We start from the raw sequence: 14,684 nt of genomic DNA on the forward strand, positions 1-14,684 counted from the left end.
ATTTGATGACCTGATGTTGATTATTTTTTTTATTTTAAACTTTTGTTGTGTTGTTGTTTGTTGTACAGATATGAGAGAGAGAGACAGAGAGATAGAGAGAGGGGAGGGGGGTCAGGTGGGTGGGGTCATAATGGTTGTGGAGAGACAGCTAGCGTGCGCAGTTTGGGCAGCGGGGGGGTGTGATAGTGGAATTGAGAGTGTCCTTCGGCTGAATGAGCGCCACACTTCCTTGTATGGGCCCCGGCCCATTCTTCCCAAAACTGTGAAAATGACTTGGTTAACCCTAATTCTTGTTTTTATTAGTTTTGATTAGTGCGTTTGATTCCCAGAGGCCAAGGGAATTCGACCAGTCAATTTTTAACATGGCTGCGACGTAGCAATGCAAGAAAACTTTAATGAACGTATGCTTCGAACACACAAATTATATTATTATTTTGTAAAAGACTAAAACGCGTGGATATTATGCCTCCTCTCATATTTCATTGTGCTTTAGTTTTTTTTTTTTAATTTGATTCTTAATTTTATTTTTTTTTAGTTTGATTGCATTCTTTTTCAATTAAATTTAATAGCAATTAAATCAAATTTATTAATTAAAAATAAAATTAAAAAACAAGGAACCAAAGTAGAAAAGATGTCACAAATAAATGATGGTTTTAAAATTCAGATGAAAAGTTTAATTTAGTCCTTATGTTTTAAAAAGTATACATATTCGGTACCTCAATATTTTTTCAATTTAATTTTATTACAAATTTTTTTTTTATTTCTTAATTTCTGATTTAAAAGAGGAGAGAGAGATAACAAGATTTTGATGGTAAAGAAAGAAAAATATTGTTGACGCCGATTTAGCCTGCCAAACATAGTTATTATTTGTGTAAATTGATCCATTTGATGAAGAGAGTTCATATTAAGTATTTTTTTTTTTACATTTAAAGTTTATGAAAATAGATTTGAGCTCGAGAAGATTTTGAGTTTTGGGTTGATTTTGGTTTTTGATAGTTTTTTGGGTTTTTTAAGCCATTGATAGGCTTATCATTGTTCCTATAGTGTTTTCTAGATATTTTAGATAAATAAATAGGTTGAAAAATGAGTTTTTTATATAAAACCTCAAGCCCTGATTTCTTGATCATCACATTGACCGAAATCTAGTCAAAAGCAGATGACACATTATTTGATTTTAAAAAAACATCGAGGTGGACGATGCAACAAAAAAAAGGGCTCAGACATGTGGGTCTTGACAAAATGAGTTAGGCCCAGCAGCGCCTGGTCTTTTGCTTCTTTATATTTTTTATTTTTTAGATTAATTTGTTTTTCATATTTTTTAAAAGATTATTTTTTTACTTATATTTAAATCAATACAACTTCTCTCTTTTATTTTGATTGTAGAGCCTCTTTTAAATGATGGATTTTTTTTGTTATTTTATATGTATTTAATTTTTTAATAGATTTTTATTATTCATTTATATTTTTTTATCTTTTATATAGGTAAACTTTATTTTTTCAAATAAAAAAAATCAAATGATATTTCTAATGCGTTTTAGCCTTGCATGGTATTTTTTTTTCCTTTTATTTTACTCAATCAATTTAATGTATGTATCAATTTCTATTATTATTTGATTGAATAAAAAAAATATTTTCAAAAATAAGTTTAGCAAACATAATTAGGTAAATATTCCGTCTTGCGAGATGAAAAATCTTAATATACATCTGTCTCTTAATTTTTCCAGATTTATCTTTAGTTATCATTTATGGCTTTTTATTTATTTATTAACACATATAGTTGTTGATTTATTTGATTGCATGCATGCCTAAACTTTTTTATTTTCTAAAACAACACATCAAAAAAACTTGTGTATATAGTTTTGTTGTTAAAAAAATTAAATATGGCTCGCAGCGAAGAGCATGTCACATAACTAATTTATATCCAAAGCTAAAAGAAATCAAACTTTTATTGTACATGCATTTATAATTTATTATGCTTGTATAGTAAATTTACTATTTTACCCTTGCCTTATAAAAACAACTTGCTTTGCTACGAGGGCAATCTAGTCTTTTCACAAGGGTTCAAATGTCTTTGCAAATTCATAAGAGTCATTATAGTCATCTCATATATTTTTTAGTATAGTAAAAGTACTAAATTAGCCTTGAAAGTTATTTTCATTTAATTACGTTGAGGGGCATTTTTGAGTTTTTATGTTTTTCTAAAAATTAGAATGACCAAATTGCCCCTTAAATCAAATTTCCTAAGCTTTGAGTCCATGAGTGTTTTTGTAATGCCTTATAGGTTTTTCTGTTATTATAAAGTTGGGCTAGGGGTGATTCAGTTTTTCTCCGTTATTAACGTGCCAACATTTAAGGGGACTCCCCGCTTTTTGAGTAGCGTGAGCCACCGTTAAGTGGAAGAATGCCAGCTTCTTCTACGGTGCTTTAAGCTCCACAACACCCTTTTCCATGTGGGGCAGCGCTTAGAAGCTCCATAATTAGGAGTGATCATTTTCGGTTCGGTTTTTATAAAAAAAAATAACTAAACCGAATTTTTTTTAAAAAAAAACTGAAACCGATTCAAACCGACCGGTTTTGGTTTGATTTTTTAGGACAAAAACCAGTTCAAACCGGTTTGGCTCGGTTTTTTCGGTTTGGCTCGGTTATTTCAAAATTTTAATCGGTTTAATCGGGTTTTTTTCACAGTTCGATTTTTTCGGTTATTTTTTTTCCAGTTTTCTCTATTTAATTTGTTTTTTGGTTTTTTTACTCACCCCTATCCATAATAGTTTTTCATCGAGCACCCCTTCCTTTTCTTTTCTTCTTCACTCTCTCCTTTCCATTGAATTTTGTGTTTGACCATGAAAAAAAAATCAACTTTGACTTTTTTATTTTATAAAATTTCATATTTGGTCCTCAATGTTTTGATTTTAATGTTTGACTATTGACCTTTTTATCACCTTAAATTGAAAAAAAAATAACAAAAAAAATGACTCAAGTTAATAAGAGTCAACTTGTTACACCCGAGTCAATATGGCTAATCACAAGACATGCAACTTGAATCATGAAATTGTGATAACCCCATAGAAAATAAATCGATACAAAATATGAAATCCAATATCTAATAAACCCGATGTTGAAGGATTATATTAAAAAAAAACTAAGTTTGAACTTAAAAAAAATCCTCAAAGATTTTGAAGACCAAAGTGGACCTTGACATTTCATTATTCATTCCCATAGCGAAATACCAAGGCCTTTTTTACTATACTATATTTATGGTCTGTGCTTTGTTGTGCTCTAGTCAAGATTTTTCTTAACATAAAAAAAAGTAAGGAAACAAATCTAAGACTTGAGTCACCGGACCAATTGTTAGTTTAAATAATATGAATAAATAAAATATAACAACAATAAATAAAATGAAAAAAAATAATAACAAATAAGGGTAAAAAAAACAACATGAGCTCATTCAAGATATAAAAAATAATGTTGAAGGGTGAAATTGAAGAAAATAATAAAAGCAAGAATTTTTTTTTTAATTGGGTTGACTATCAAACTTCATGACAATAGGCATAAGATTTGGATAATCTCATGGGAAAAAATCAGGAAAAAAGGGACCACATGAAAGGAAAGAGGAAAAAGAGTATAAAGATCATTTTTCAATACATCAAATGTTGAATTATGAAATTAAAACAAATAACTTAAAAAATGACAAAAAAAAATAAAATCAACTATTGCTAACCTTTGAAACCAATAGCTCTGATCATGAATCTGAGAATAACCCTATAAAAATCAAACCTAATAAAATTAACAAAGCAAAGGTAAAAAAAAAAAAAATAGGCAGGGAGGGGGGTGGGGTCAGCTTAAAATTAAAGAGAAAAAACTAAATAAACCCAAACAAACTTGGTTGAATTTTTTAAACTCGCAACTTGTAAAATCTTGGACTCAAGTTGAATCAAGAAACTTAATTTTCAACCAATTTAATTTTAAATGGTTAAATTATAAAAAAGAAAATATCAATCTTAAAAACTTACAAAAGTAAAAAAGATAACAATAAAAAGAAAAATGATCAAACTTAATAGAAAAAACTCCATAGAGGATGAAATTGTAAAAGAAAATCTAAAAAATAATCTCAAACAAAACAAATAGCAATAAAAAGAATAGAGATTAAATCTGAAAGATAAAAAAAAGACTGAAATTAAAAAACATTTGTAATTTTATGATACAAGTGTGTTTTTTATTTATTTATTTAATATGATTTGGGTTATAAAAGTGACTAAGAAAAAAAGACTAATATATGGACAACTAGAAAAAAAATAAGAAACAACAAAAAATGCACGGCTAAAAAATCATATAGAAGGAAGATAAACAAAATAAAAACCTAATCACTAATGATATAAATGTTGAATGATAAAACTGAAAAAATAAAAAAGAAAAAAAAACCTTAGAAAACCCGAGTGAACCTTCTAAACTTGGACAAAGGTTTCAAACTCGCAACTCATTAAATTATAGACCTGGACAGAATTAATAAGCTCAATTCCTAACCAATTTAATATTGATTATCCAAAGTAAATCCAACAAAGAGCCATAATTAAAAAAATAAAAAATAAATAAGGGTCATTTTTAAAATCAATGGAAGATCCTAGAGAAAATAAATAAATAAGAAAAAATAATTTTAAAAATTTAGCTCAAATAAAATAAAAGCAATTAAAAGAATGAAAACTAAATTAAAAAAAAATATATGGGAAATGAAATAGGAAAAAAAAAGAATTCTAACCTTATAAATTATTTAAAAAAAATAATTTCTTGAAGGAAAGTAAGGAGAAAAAAAAATAAATCTAAAGAATTAGCTAAAAAAATCAACAAAAAATGATAAACAAAAAGATCCAAGATAACCAGTTCATTTTCAAGACAAAAAAAACATTTCACAGAAAGCAAACTAAAAAAAAAAACTCAATCTTGAAATGAATAAATATGGAAGGATGAGATGGGGAAAAATTAGCTTAGACAAAGGCGGGAGAAACCAAGCAAGCGTCTTAAACTTTGTCAAATCTTAAAAACTCATAACATGTGAAACCCTGGATTTGGGTCCAATGAAGAGTTTGTTACGAACCAATTTTAAAAACTTGTCAAAGTAAAAAATAAAAATCAAAAGAATAAAGATTATTAAATTTGATAAGAAAAAAAAACCCAAATGAGGGTGAAATCACAAAACAAAATTAATTTAAAAAATAATTTCAAACAAAAAAATACCAATACAAAGAATGAGGACTAAATCTAAAAGATGAAAAAAAATCAAGAGGGATAAAATTGAAAAGGCATACCAATTTTATAAATTATTATATTGAAAAAAATCATAATAAAAAATGGACAAAATCTAAAGAATTAACAAATTAAATGGCTTTTCTTGAATTTTTAAGGGGCCGACGCAAAAATCTAAATAGGGAGAGAGAAAATAAGAGGGAAAAAGAAATGGCTACCAACATCAAACCATAATGAATCTTTGAACATGTGTCGCCTCGTCGGGTTGAGGACGCCGAGACCTTTCAAACACCATCATAGAAGGCTGCATTTGATTACCTGACAATCCCACATGCATCGCCTAAATGACACCGAGGTTGTCCACACTCTTAACGATTTTTTTTATATTTAATATATGTTAATTACAAAAAAAAACCTATGCAACCTTAAACCTACAATAAAACCAATGTAAAATGACAAAAAAAAATATAAAAATTGTGAGAGGGTTAAGTTGATTTTGTCTTTAAATGTATTAAAAATAATTGCACTTTTTTGAAAAAAATTGAAAAGACTAAAACATCCCTGGGTAATAGGCATTATATTTTTTTGATTCCATGGTTAAATTTGTATTTTTATTGTGCAAAAAAAGATAAATGACTAGTTTAATCCTATAATTTGTAAAAAACAATTATGTCATGATGAAAAGACCATCCTACCTTCAATACCAAGTTCAAATGTTTTTTAAGCAAATAGCAATATCTTTAAATTACTATTCTAATAAATAGTGATTTGAGTTTTTTAAATTATTATTAAATTTTTGTTTTTATATATATTTTGGTGGATCTAGAGACCTAAAACATTCATACTTGAGTCTTTAAATCCACCCAAATATAATTATTTTACGGTGTTAGGATTCCTACATCATGCTATCACATTTATTTGCTATGAAAAAATAATACAATTATATGAATATTTAATTAACTCATTATCTAACCATCTAAAAACCTATTATGGCATACTGGATTTTATAGCTTCATCAATATATATATGTAAGAAAAGTTACTAATTTATGTAAAGGAATGGAGAGAATTTCTTTCTATCAATTCTAGATCAATGTGCAAATGTAAATGGGAGATAAAATACCTTAAAAGATTTCTTTATTTAATATATTCTGGTCGATGCTTGCACTTCATATATAAGAGAAAAAAAATGTATGATTTTTTAGTGATACATTCTTTGTTTTATTTTCTTTTCATAAGAAGACGTGAACAATTTAATTAATTGTTCTAAATTACATATAGAGGTTTAAAAAATATTTAAATCTCCGAGTGAGTTTATATTTTATTTTCATAAAAAAATAGACTCTGTTTTAGCGATTAAATCAACATCACAAGTGCACTGTGAATTTTAAAGAAATTGAGGAGAAAAACAAAACAAATATCGAGGAGATAACGAAGATATCTTAATCATTAATCTACTAATTCATAGGGGATTATTGAGGAGAAAAACTAATTTAAAGAAAAAAAAATTTAAAATTCTTGAGAAGCGTGGCCAGGTGTAAGAACAAACACCCCCTATTTTTTATTTCGCATTCTCATCGTGCACGATTTGATGTGGTTTCCTCTTTTTCAAAGATCAAGGACGCAATTGAAATTTATTTAACAGTATAGGGGCAGGTTTGTACTTATATTTTTTTTGAACTAGTCCCTTTACCGTACATGTTGAAACTTTCCACCGTAGACGTCACGTCACATTCACCCCGCAAGACGGTGCCGCCACTCTTGTTTTAAGCCTTAACATTCCCGTGGTCCCACAAAGTTCCCCCAAATGAAATAACCGACAAGTGATCGAAGGCTAAAATATCCACGGTCCTAAACCATAGTGTTGTAAATTGTACGAAGATTGTCAAACCCGGTTTAAGGAATGTTTTTTTAACAAAAACACCCCTGTAGTTCCAGAATAAGCACTTAAGTACCTTAACATTGTCCATCAAGTAATAATCTTAGTAATTTAGACCTATGAACATAAATCTCCTTCTAAAATCGATTTTAATTTTGATTCTCATTAAGTTCAAAGCTTATCATTTGTAAAATTCAATAGAAAAATGCTACAAGTCAACCTAAGAACAAATGCTGTTGATCCTGGACATAGGGACTAACACGGCTACAAATTGAAACGTCAAGGAGTAAATGGATTAGTGTAAAATTACAGGGACTTCAATGCTCAGAATCTAACTTTCCTTGAAAACAAAAAAAAACCCACAGTACAAAAGGGAGAGAGAGAGAAAGTGCTTGTTGTTGTTGTTGTGTTGGCGAATGAGAAGGTTGGATTGGATTGCCAAGAAAAGCATCCAAGACAGCAAGAAAAGAGACGAGAGACACAAGACCATCTCTCGACAATAATAATTAATAAAAGGATGAAGAAATTGATGAGGAGAAATCATCTTACCTCGTTGAGTTCATTACCTTCTTGTTGTTGAAATGGAGACAACCTTTTTGTTCACCAAATTACCATTGAGTGGCTGCGTTCACTTGGGATTCAAGTCACCGTCTTCTTCCTTTTTTTCGCGCTTCTCTCTCGACCATGACCTTCTCTCTTAAACCCTCTTTTGAATCCCCCTTGCTGATCCCTCTCTACCTTCACCACTATTCATTCTCTATCTCTCATGGACGCTTCCTCTCGTCCTGCCGTCGTCATTGACAACGGCTCAGGGTACTGTCTCTTTCTTTGATGCGCCCAAGGTGTTTGATAAAATGTCTCAATTAATATTTTTTTTATTAATTGTGTGTTTTGTTGCTGTTTTGCAGGTATACTAAGATGGGATTTGCGGGAAATGTAGAGCCGTGTTTTATTTTACCATCAGTAGTAGCAGTAAACGAATCGTTTTTAAATCAATCGCGAACTTCTTCTTCGAAAGCAAATTGGCTAGCGCAGCATAGTGCAGGGGTTATGGCCGATCTAGATTTCTTTATAGGAGACGAGGCGCTTGCCAAATCGAGATCTAGTAATACTTATAATCTTAGCTATCCAATCAAACATGGTCAAGTTGCTAACTGGGATGCCATGGAAAGGTACTGGCAGCAGTGTATTTTTAATTATTTGCGTTGCGATCCAGAGGATCATTACTTTTTATTGACTGAAAGCCCGCTTACTGCACCGGAGAGTCGTGAGTATACCGGTGAGATTATGTTCGAGACCTTTAATGTTCCTGGGCTTTATATTGCCGTCAATTCTGTGCTCGCTCTTGCAGCTGGTTACACAACATCCAAGGTTGGTTTCTTAGAATTTCTTGGTCATTTTTAATCATGCAAATTTCATTAGAGGCTGGGTTTAGAATGAAAATATTGGGTTTTGAGTTTTGGTAGTTATTTTTATTTTATTGAATTTAGGGTTTGGTTTTGCATTTTGATTTGGGACTTTAAAGTAGGGCTTGAAATGATAAACGGGTGAAACATATCATAGGTTGCTCGTGAGTTCATTGTAATATGTATTTTAGTAGTTTTATTGGAACGTTCAAGCTACCTAATTGAATGTGAATAAGTTTACTTGTTTGTATTTTCCCTGTCTTGATTTTTGGGGGATGACTTATTTGACACATGCAGCAATCTATGGTAAATGTGTGTGTGTTCTTGAATTAATCATTTAACAAAAATACGCAAGTCAAGAAAAGCCATTGACATGTATACCTGTCTTGAAATTAATGATTTCTTGCAGCTAAATTTGAAAACATAAACATTAAACATAAACTAGCTGGTGTTCTAATTTATGTTGCTTAGGGTTAAGTGCTTTGAATTGGTGGCACGATGTGTTCTTTGAGAGAGATGATTCTGATTTTTTTGAGGAAAAAAAGAAGAATGTAATACTAATATGTTTCTTTTGCTCTCCTTTTTAGTATTTAACTGCAATTGAAGTTTTCATTTTAATCTTGCTCTTAAGTTGTATGATTATGATCCTTTTCCTTTGAGATTGACCTACAGTTCTTTTAGTGTGAGATGACAGGGGTTGTTGTGGATGCTGGAGATGGAGCTACTTATGTTGTACCTGTCGCAGATGGTTATGTTATTGGGAGCAGCATTAAGTCAATCCCTATTGCTGGCAAAGATGTTACTCTATTTATCCAGCAGCTCATGCGGGTAAGTTGGTTTTGACTTCTAGCAATCGGATTTGGTATTGGGCACTCTAGATATACTTCCCTCACTGATAGCATTTTTTTTTGTCATGTTTGGTTTATTTTTAGACGTGAAAGAAGAAGAAAAGTAAGGAAAATACATGAGAATGGGTGGGCAGGGAGGAGAAAAGTTATTTATTTATTCTTTTTTTTTCCTTTTTTATGGAATGCTATTTTTTTTTGAGAAAATTGTGTCTAGATTTTAATTGAGAGCTTACACCTTTTGCTAAAATGTTCTTGACATGTCTAGATATTTTCCCCCTCAAAATCTGATCTGTTTTAGATGAAAAATTCTTATGGTCATGAAATAGATTTTATAGAACTTCCTCTCAGTTTTGAACTAACAAATGGAAATTAGAAATTGTCTTCCTGACTTAGAACATTCTTTCTAGTTCTATGAGCATGATCATTTGAAACATTTAATGGAGAGGTACAGACCATAATTCTGCAGTTTCATGATGTGACACCTAATGCTTCTGTCTTGCACTAGCATCCGAGGCAAGATTATGGTCCATACTTAAGACATGTTTTCCTACGACTTGATTGTTGAATTCAATTGCTTCATCTGCACTCCTCTTATTCAACCTCTAACTTGAATTTGTCACCATACATTGTGGATCCATCATCAATCTATTGTGATTTAGCTTTTAACCTTTTGCTGTGCGTTGTATTAATTTTGCTTGTCTACTCAGTCCTTATTGTTTGCAAAAGTTCTATCAACTCAGTACGGAGTTGATCTTTAGAGGCAACCATGGGTTTCCCTATTTATAACTTTTGGGACCTTTTGGTTATTTATGCTTCTGTGTACCATTGCAACACTGAGGTTTTTTATATCCTGTTTACTTTGTGTTAAATAGAAAAAACCATTTAGGTTTTGCTGTAAGTGAGAGAGACAGACAATGTGGATTCAAGCTCCTCTCTTGTTTTCTAATCCCTGTAGATGCTCAATCATAAAGTCATCAATTACTTACTAAAGTAATGTTCATATATTTGTACTTGCCATTTGAGTCTATGGATTTGGGGATTGTATAGCAATGGTATTGACTGAGGTTTCCTTTTTGTATTCTGTGGTGTAGGAAAGAGGAGAGAATGTACCCCCGGAAGATTCATTTGAAGTAGCTCGGAAAGCGAAGGAAATGCATTGCTATACTTGTTCCGATATTGTCAAGGTCATTTTTGCTTCTATTAGAATCTTGAATTGGATATATTGATCTGCATTGCCTTCTTACTTTCAAATAGAGCATAAAGGTTTCATTGGAATTATGCTGTTCTGCCACATCACATATGTTTGGATCTAGAATAACATAGTAATATGCCGGCTCTCAAAATGATTCAGGAGTTCAACAAGCATGACAAGGAACCGGCAAAGTATATCAAGCAATGGAGAGGTATTAAACCAAAAACAGGAGCACCATATTCCTGTGACATTGGATATGAACGATTTCTTGGTCCTGAGGTTAGTTCTAGCTTTTCGAGCATGGTATTTTCTGTGCAAGCAACTTAACTTATTTTATTGTATGACAAACCATGGTTTTCACCAAATGTAGACGAGAAATAGGCTTGATTTATATAAACATCACTGATGCAAGTACCATCTTGTTCCTCAGAGAAATTCCATTGGATTTGCTTATGAAGCCAAAATCTTTGGGAAATATTTATTCTTTAAGCTTTTTGTAAGAATTTCCCCACAATTGAAATATGTATTTCCTGCTTGCGCAGCATGGGAGAGTAATCTTGCATACATGCTATGCAGTATTACTGTTGGTTACCCTTGCAATCACTATTTTTGTCTATTCCTACTTTATTGAAATCATTTTCCCTGTAGTATCTAGATATCCTAATTACTATGATTCTGAAAATCTTTACACGCTGAAACTCTGAGATTTGCTTTAGCCACAATCTTCCTGAATACATGCCAGCGTTCAAATTGAAACTTAATTACATCCTTTTTTTTTCGGAGGATTGAACTCAATATCTTCTTGGGTAACTGGTGATGGTTTCTTATTTTCACGAATAAAAATATATGAATGCAAGAGTTACTTTTTAGTATATGCCGAGCATTTGGTGAGCATAATTAATTCATTATAATATGTTACTTGTGAGTGCTATCTTATATACTGTTTTCCACTGTACTTTGTTTTCTGATTTTTTTAACTTGTTCACCAGGTATTCTTTAATCCTGAGATTTATAGCAGTGACTTTACCACTCCTTTACCAGCTGTGATAGATAAGTGTATTCAGTCTGCACCAATTGACACAAGGAGGGCTTTGTATAAGGTGAAGTATCCATAGTCCAGGGAAAATATAGTTCAAATTTTGGACCTTGTACAAAATTCATTCTGAGGAAACAATACAATATATTTTACCCCAATAGTTAGGAACAATAAAAAAAATTGAAATGAGATTGTGAATTGGTAATTTTCAAACTTTGGCATGAGCTATTTCTTCTCACAGAGATGCAATTGATAATTGCAATTGCACGAGTGAATACAAAGTTGCACTTAAGCACATTCTTGTATTTGCTCAATATCTTTCTTTTGTGCTTATTATCACACATTGGTTTTTATTTTGAATTTAGAATATAGTGTTATCTGGAGGATCAACCATGTTCAAAGACTTTGGTAGAAGATTGCAACGGGATTTGAAGAAGATTGTGGATACACGTGTTCTTGCATCTGAAGCTAGACTTGGTGGGGGAGTAAAAGTAAGCATTTTATTATTTACACGCACAATAAAAAGATATTTTCAAATGTATAATATTTCTTCTATTTTTATTCCTGTTGTGACTAGCGCAAAAATCTTGAACATGTTTGTTGTTTTGGGTCTCCAGTCACAACCAGTGGAAGTGAATGTAGTCAGCCATCCTATCCAGAGATTTGCAGTCTGGTTCGGCGGTTCAGTGTTAGCATCAACACCTGAGTTTTTTGCTGTAAGAATTATTCATCCGGTCCATTTTCTAATATATATGAAAGCTTACAATATTCTCCATTCCCTTACAATATGATGCACTTAAACTGCATTCTCCTTTGGATTAACTATGTTTCCTTGAGGCAGCCTGTGGGCCTAGAAATTAACAAATTTTGAGCAATGACTTTCCACATTTGAAAATTCATGGCATGTTTGATCCTTGCTTTCATTTTTCTAAGGAACAAACATTAAATTTAATTGTTAAAAATGAAAAAAAAAAAAATCCTAACACAATTGCTCTCGTTAAGAAATTGAGAGAATAACACATTAATCATGTATAAACTGGTCAACACATGCAAAACAAACTATTTTTCGTTTGCTTAAAACAGATTATACCTATGCTAGCAGCAAAACAATTTGAAAGCGAATATTAAAACAATCATTTTGACACTTTACATAGATATATGTGACAGATAGAAGAGAGATCGTGTGCTTTTAAATTCATATTGGAAACCCATGGAAAACTAGGGTCAACATGTGAAGGAAAGATGTGACAAAGTTTGATACAAGGTTGAAAATTGAAAAATTAGTTTATAAGTTTTTTATATTACTCTAGTTGATCATATGTTTTTTTTTTTAATTAAGAAAATAGTAACAGTTTCCACTACTAAGCAATCCTTTTTTTTGTCTTCAAATTGATCTGGCGCTTCTTAACTTTCATCAAGTTAAAGATAAGTTTATCAATTGTTCCTGTAACAAGTTCGTGAACACTTAAGCAAGCTCTTCTCTATCAAAGTTCAGATCCAACTAAGATTTAAGTGCAACCTTTTCATATTCATCTGTGAATTCTTGGAATTAGTGTGAGTTGAAGTAAAACAACAAATCTAATGTCGATTGTTTTCTTGGTGACTGCTGCCTATTTTTTTGTTGAATGTTGATCAGCCATGCATTTTGCTCATTGGCTTATGGACTCATTCCTTCTCTAGCTAGTGCTGCTTTAGATGGACCTTTAGTTGTTTTTCTTATTATTGTGATTATCAAAACATCATTTTGATCACTGTTATTACCACCACCATTTTTTTTAGGGAGATCAGAAGGTTTGATTAAAGGTTGTTTTCTGAAACCAGAGGCATAGCAACAACCTAATTATTTTAAGAGCTTCACAAATTTGGCACTCACTTTTTCTACAAAATGAAATTTGTGTGGTGTAATTAAGTAGTTTCGAGAAATTAATTCTTCTTAGCTTGAGGAATGTGGGCTGTTTGGCTGACTCTTTATTTTCTGGGATGGGGGTTGAAATAGGTTTTTGCTTCTTTTTTTTTGTTTTTTTGTAGCTGTGGTGTCTATTTAATGACACCATTTCCTGAGTTAAACATTCATGTCAGATTAAATTTGGAATGTAGACTATAACTGTGTCTACTTCGTGCACAGGCCTGCCATACAAAAGCAGAATATGAGGAATACGGAGCAAGCATTTGCCGCACAAATCCTGTTTTCAAGGGAATGTATTGATGCAAAATCCCAGTTGGGCAGATTGTTTACCAAGCACTTCCATGGCATTGTTCCATGGAGTGCCTCATCATTTCCATCTATATCACTTGCCATGGTTCACTTCCCTCGGCCCAAATTTACCTGGTCTTCATGTATATTCACGGATTGCTGGAGGTGGTGTAAAATATGGACGCCCAGTCTTAATTTTTAGAAAAGAAGATGATTCCTTGTATCGATTCTTTCATTGGTTAGCTGCAGCCTCCTCTTTAGATGTCTCAATAGGATGCCAATTAATTGTGTTATTCGTAGGTGCCCCCCCCCCCCCCTGGTGCTTGATGACCATTTAGGAAATATCCTGTAGTTAAACATCATTTTGAGCCGAATTTTTAGTCTTCGGCTCCTTAGAATACGATAAAGATTTTTTTTTCTTTCCCTTTTTACATTTGCCTGTGACCAAAATGTATTCATTCGTTTGCATGAACTGCATAAATGGAAGTACTAATTTGAAACAGGGAAATGTTGACCTGAATTTCCACTTATCCTCTCTGTGTTACAGAATTCCTGTACCGACATTTTCTGTTATATAATAAATATTCATTGTATAAACTATGACTTCTTCATGCTCTTGTAAATTCGGGACCTGATAGAGATGTGTGCTGTGTTTTCAGTTTCTTGCACGCACTTTTGTATTTGGCTAATTGATTTTCTGGTGGGAGATTTTTTTCATGATGCAGATTCAACAGACTCATAATCTTGAGGTAATTTCAAGTATAGTTAGATGTCGTTGACAATAATTATCTCCCTTTTTTTTTCCTGAATTGCCCATCCACTCCCCATGATCAATTGAGCACCTGAATATTATAAACAATAGTGAATAAAAATAATAAGAAATAGATATTGC

General features: G+C 31.7%; 1 protein-coding gene across 1 annotated transcript; it reads left to right on the top strand.

Annotated features, from left to right (window-relative positions):
• Positions 1-7,494: 7,494 nt before the first annotated feature.
• LOC7460730 (actin-related protein 3) lies at positions 7,495-14,389 on the top strand. The gene is made up of 9 exons (XM_002315612.4): positions 7,495-7,929; positions 8,025-8,487; positions 9,204-9,350; positions 10,462-10,554; positions 10,722-10,841; positions 11,552-11,662; positions 11,964-12,089; positions 12,216-12,314; positions 13,724-14,389. The coding sequence occupies exons 1-9, from the start codon at positions 7,883-7,885 to the stop codon at positions 13,802-13,804; spliced, it is 1,287 nt and encodes a 428-aa protein (XP_002315648.1). The 5' UTR covers positions 7,495-7,882; the 3' UTR covers positions 13,805-14,389.
• Positions 14,390-14,684: the final 295 nt, after the last annotated feature.

The sequence above is a fragment of the Populus trichocarpa genome, chromosome 10, assembly GCF_000002775.5.
Source record: "Populus trichocarpa isolate Nisqually-1 chromosome 10, P.trichocarpa_v4.1, whole genome shotgun sequence".
Lineage (NCBI taxonomy): Eukaryota > Viridiplantae > Streptophyta > Magnoliopsida > Malpighiales > Salicaceae > Populus > Populus trichocarpa.